The 3,394-nt window shown below is 39.4% G+C and overlaps 1 protein-coding gene across 1 annotated transcript; it reads right to left on the bottom strand.

The window, feature by feature from the left end:
- Positions 1–325: 325 nt before the first annotated feature.
- Positions 326–3,084, bottom strand: LOC132131863 (uncharacterized). Its single transcript, XM_059543994.1, has 4 exons — positions 2,099–3,084; positions 1,170–1,325; positions 795–884; positions 326–640 (listed from the first exon to the last, which is right to left on the bottom strand). Exons 1-4 carry the CDS (start codon positions 2,198–2,200, stop codon positions 326–328), a joined length of 663 nt encoding a protein of 220 aa, XP_059399977.1. The 5' UTR covers positions 2,201–3,084.
- Between the last annotated feature and the right edge of the window lie 310 nt (positions 3,085–3,394).

The raw sequence follows: 3,394 nt of genomic DNA, 5'->3' as shown, positions 1-3,394 counted from the left end.
GTGTGTGAGAGTTGGTGAGCATGCGAGTTTTTTCTTGTATGTGCATGAGTGTGTGAGACTTGGTGAGCGTGCGCGTGTTTTCTTGTATGTGCATGAGTGTGTGAGACTTGGTGAGCGTGCGCGTGTTTTCTTGTATGTGCATGAGTGTGTGAGACTTGGTGAGCGTGCGCGTGTTTTCTTGTATGTGCGAGTGTGTGAGCAAGTTAGTGAGCGTGTCTGTGTGTGAAATTTAAACTAAAAAACTTGTTTATCTATCTACTTCAAACTAATTTAAACTTCAAACTAACATAAACATCATGCAGAAACATCCTCCTGAGCCATCCCTCTAACTGAGCAGTTTATTCTTTAGAGAGTGGACCCTGGGAGTGCACATCTCAGACCCGATTCCCATGAAAAGGCGCTGAATCACCTCAAAAGTATATTTTATCTCTTTTGGATAGTCAAGGTTCAGCATGTACAGCAGGCCCATCAGGTTCACAAAAGCGTTGGGTACATCACCAAGATGATGCATGACAATCTTTTCCTCAATGACAATGGCAACATCGTTGTAGGAAACTGGAAGGGGCTCTTTAACATCTTCAACGACCAAAAGGATTCCAATCACCATTCCTTTGATGAAGTCCTCCCCAGGATCTGTTGGCTTCATGCAAAAACAAACAAAAAACAAAAAGGTGCCTGTGCTTTAGACATGTTTTGCTATATAGTGTATCCACACAGAGGATGCCTGAAATGATGTGTAACCATGCCCATTGTGAACTAGTTTTTGTATAATTAAACAACATTTTGCTGCTTACCTCACATCTCTTCATCAATGTAGAAGGATTTTCCTTCATGTACCATGGCAGACCCTGCAAAGCTGCCGCTCTCTTCCTTTGGTTAGATGCCTTCAAAAACACAATACTTGAATTCAGTTGATATCAGAACTCTGATTTTTGTCAAATGATGGAAACTGAGATTTCAGTTCAAAGAGATAACTTGAACTCTGGCCTTCTCTCCATCTACTCCATCTTACAGAGCCATTTTCTTATTTATTCAGTCTGTATCAAATGCCTATCCAAGTACATTAATTAGAGGAGGTTTACTGTCTGTCATAATCTACATCCTGGTCCCTCTCCTCAGTGGGGCTGCACAATTAATGTGGACCACAACTACAACAAATATGCACTTACATCCTTGTCAAGACTCTCCATTAAGGATGTCATGTCTTGAACTTCCTCGAAGCGCTTCAACCGGAATAACTGAAGAAGTTTATGCAGATGGCTGTCCAGACCCTCATAGAATTTATTGATGTCCATTGAAGTGAGCCTGGTGAATTCCTTGGCGATCTATGTGGAGAAGTAACATTAGTTTTAGTTCAAGTTAAAAGTCACCTAAATGTTCACATTTCAGCACTACAATTGACATGTTGTCAGACATGTGACGTACAGCGGAGACCTGTCTCAAGGTGCATATTTAATTAATATTAACTTCAACCTCAACGATCTGTGTCCTCAGACGGGCAGATTGGCTTGTGTGACAGGTTATTGAGTTTTGTTAATATTTACATCAGACTGATATGTTAGTGCTTTGTTAAGTTGTCATGATAATTTATACATGCTAAGTAACAAGGCTGTAAGTTTAACAAATCAGTATGTACTACTATGATTTAAGTAGTTAAATAAAAATATGTAATTCATATCAGTTCAAGCATTATTTCATATCATAATATATAGGGACTGGCCTACAGTAAATATCAATTTATGTTTAATGTGTCAAATATTCTGTTAGTCATAAAGCAAGTTATTGCTTGCGTCTGTTGATTAAAAAAAGATTAAATATTTCCATGTTTTTATATTCTGGGTAACATCAGAAGTCATCAAATTACAGTCATAAGTTGAATTGTTAAGGGTGTTTTTACTGTTATCAAATGTTAAAATGGCCCTCAACATTATTTAAGCGTTACATAAATGGTACTTAAACAATTTTTAATTTTACTCCCAAATATTTCACTTTAGGAGCACATGTGCTCAATGGGAGGAATGTTAGCATAGAGCCCTGCAATATACACAGTACAACATTACTACTTTGCTATGACTAAGAAAAAATTTACACATTTTACCTGTCTTTCCGTAAAAAGGGCAGGCCGTCTGACTCTCATTTCGTCCACAGGTGGCTCCTCTTCAACGATCTCCTGTCTTCTCAGTGCATATGTGGCATTCATTGCATCATCGATTTAGGTCAGGTTTGGGGTTGTTTTTTTCATCTCCTGGACCATCTTTTCTCGATCTTCTTCAAGACTTCTGCTGTCTCTTCCCTGTGGGAGATCTGGAAGAAAATTTGTTTCAGACCGCCTAGGTTTCTTCACTTTGTTTCTCTTCCCTCGCGTGTCCCCAGCACCTCTTTTCTCAGAATTAACCTCCAGTTCTCGGCAACCCACACTTTTCAATTTCTGTCTGTAATTGCCCATCTTGAACTTTATGCTATGTTTCCATCCATACCATCCAGATGTGGAGCCAGGTTCTGTAAGGCAAGGATGTTTTTCAACAAGTGCCTTAGCTACACATCCAAAATGTGCAAGTGTAGGGTAGGTCATGAATGAATATATTGTTTCAGCAAGTTTGAGCAGAATCTCAGACTTCATGTCCCTTGAAATCGATAGAAGTGCTCCACTTTCTCTAAAAGCATCATTGCCCTGCCTGAGCCTCAGCTCAACATCATATGAGAAGGTGGGAATGGGAAAATAAGCTGGCCATTGCTGTGAACGCCGACCTGCAAAGCACTCTGTTTGGCTGCTCAATGAAGAGGATGTCGTCGGAGATGATGAATGAGCTAAAGAGGATGCTGCCAGAGATGATGGTACAGCAGGGCTAAAAGTGTCCAAACTTGAGTCTGAAGAGATAGGGCAGAAAACGACTTGCAATGTCAACTTGTCCTTTGGTAGATCATCAACACACGTGAGGTTACAGAAGTCTTTGAAATCCTCATCTTCATATTGAAGGTCAAATGAAGAGCATAACTGCAGTTTGTTTTTCAACACCAGTTTCAGGCCGTCAACCGAATCTGGAACAGAGTCCAAGCGGAGCTTTCTAATGTCCTGTGCTGAAATGATCAGATGCAACAGCATTCTTTTTGCGACTGAGAAACTCTCAGGACTTCTCTGCTGATGAAGAAAAAAAGAAAGAATGTAAGAAAAGAAAAGATGAACAATAAAGAAACATTAATAAACATGAACATTCATACACATTTTATTCTGTTTAAATCCTGTTTTTACATTTACCGGTATGGACATACTGCATGTTTTTCAGAGGAACACACCATTTAAAGTTAAATAAAAGCTCAACTACACCTTAATGAAGCAAAAAAACTTTTGATGTCACCATCAGTTTGCCTGCTTTTGTGTATGGATACAGGGGTT

Source organism: Carassius carassius, chromosome 48 (genome assembly GCF_963082965.1).
Source record: "Carassius carassius chromosome 48, fCarCar2.1, whole genome shotgun sequence".
Classification (NCBI taxonomy): domain Eukaryota; kingdom Metazoa; phylum Chordata; class Actinopteri; order Cypriniformes; family Cyprinidae; genus Carassius; species Carassius carassius.
The sequence above is the reverse complement of the archived record's forward strand: the minus strand, read 5'-3'. Positions and strand labels throughout refer to the sequence as shown.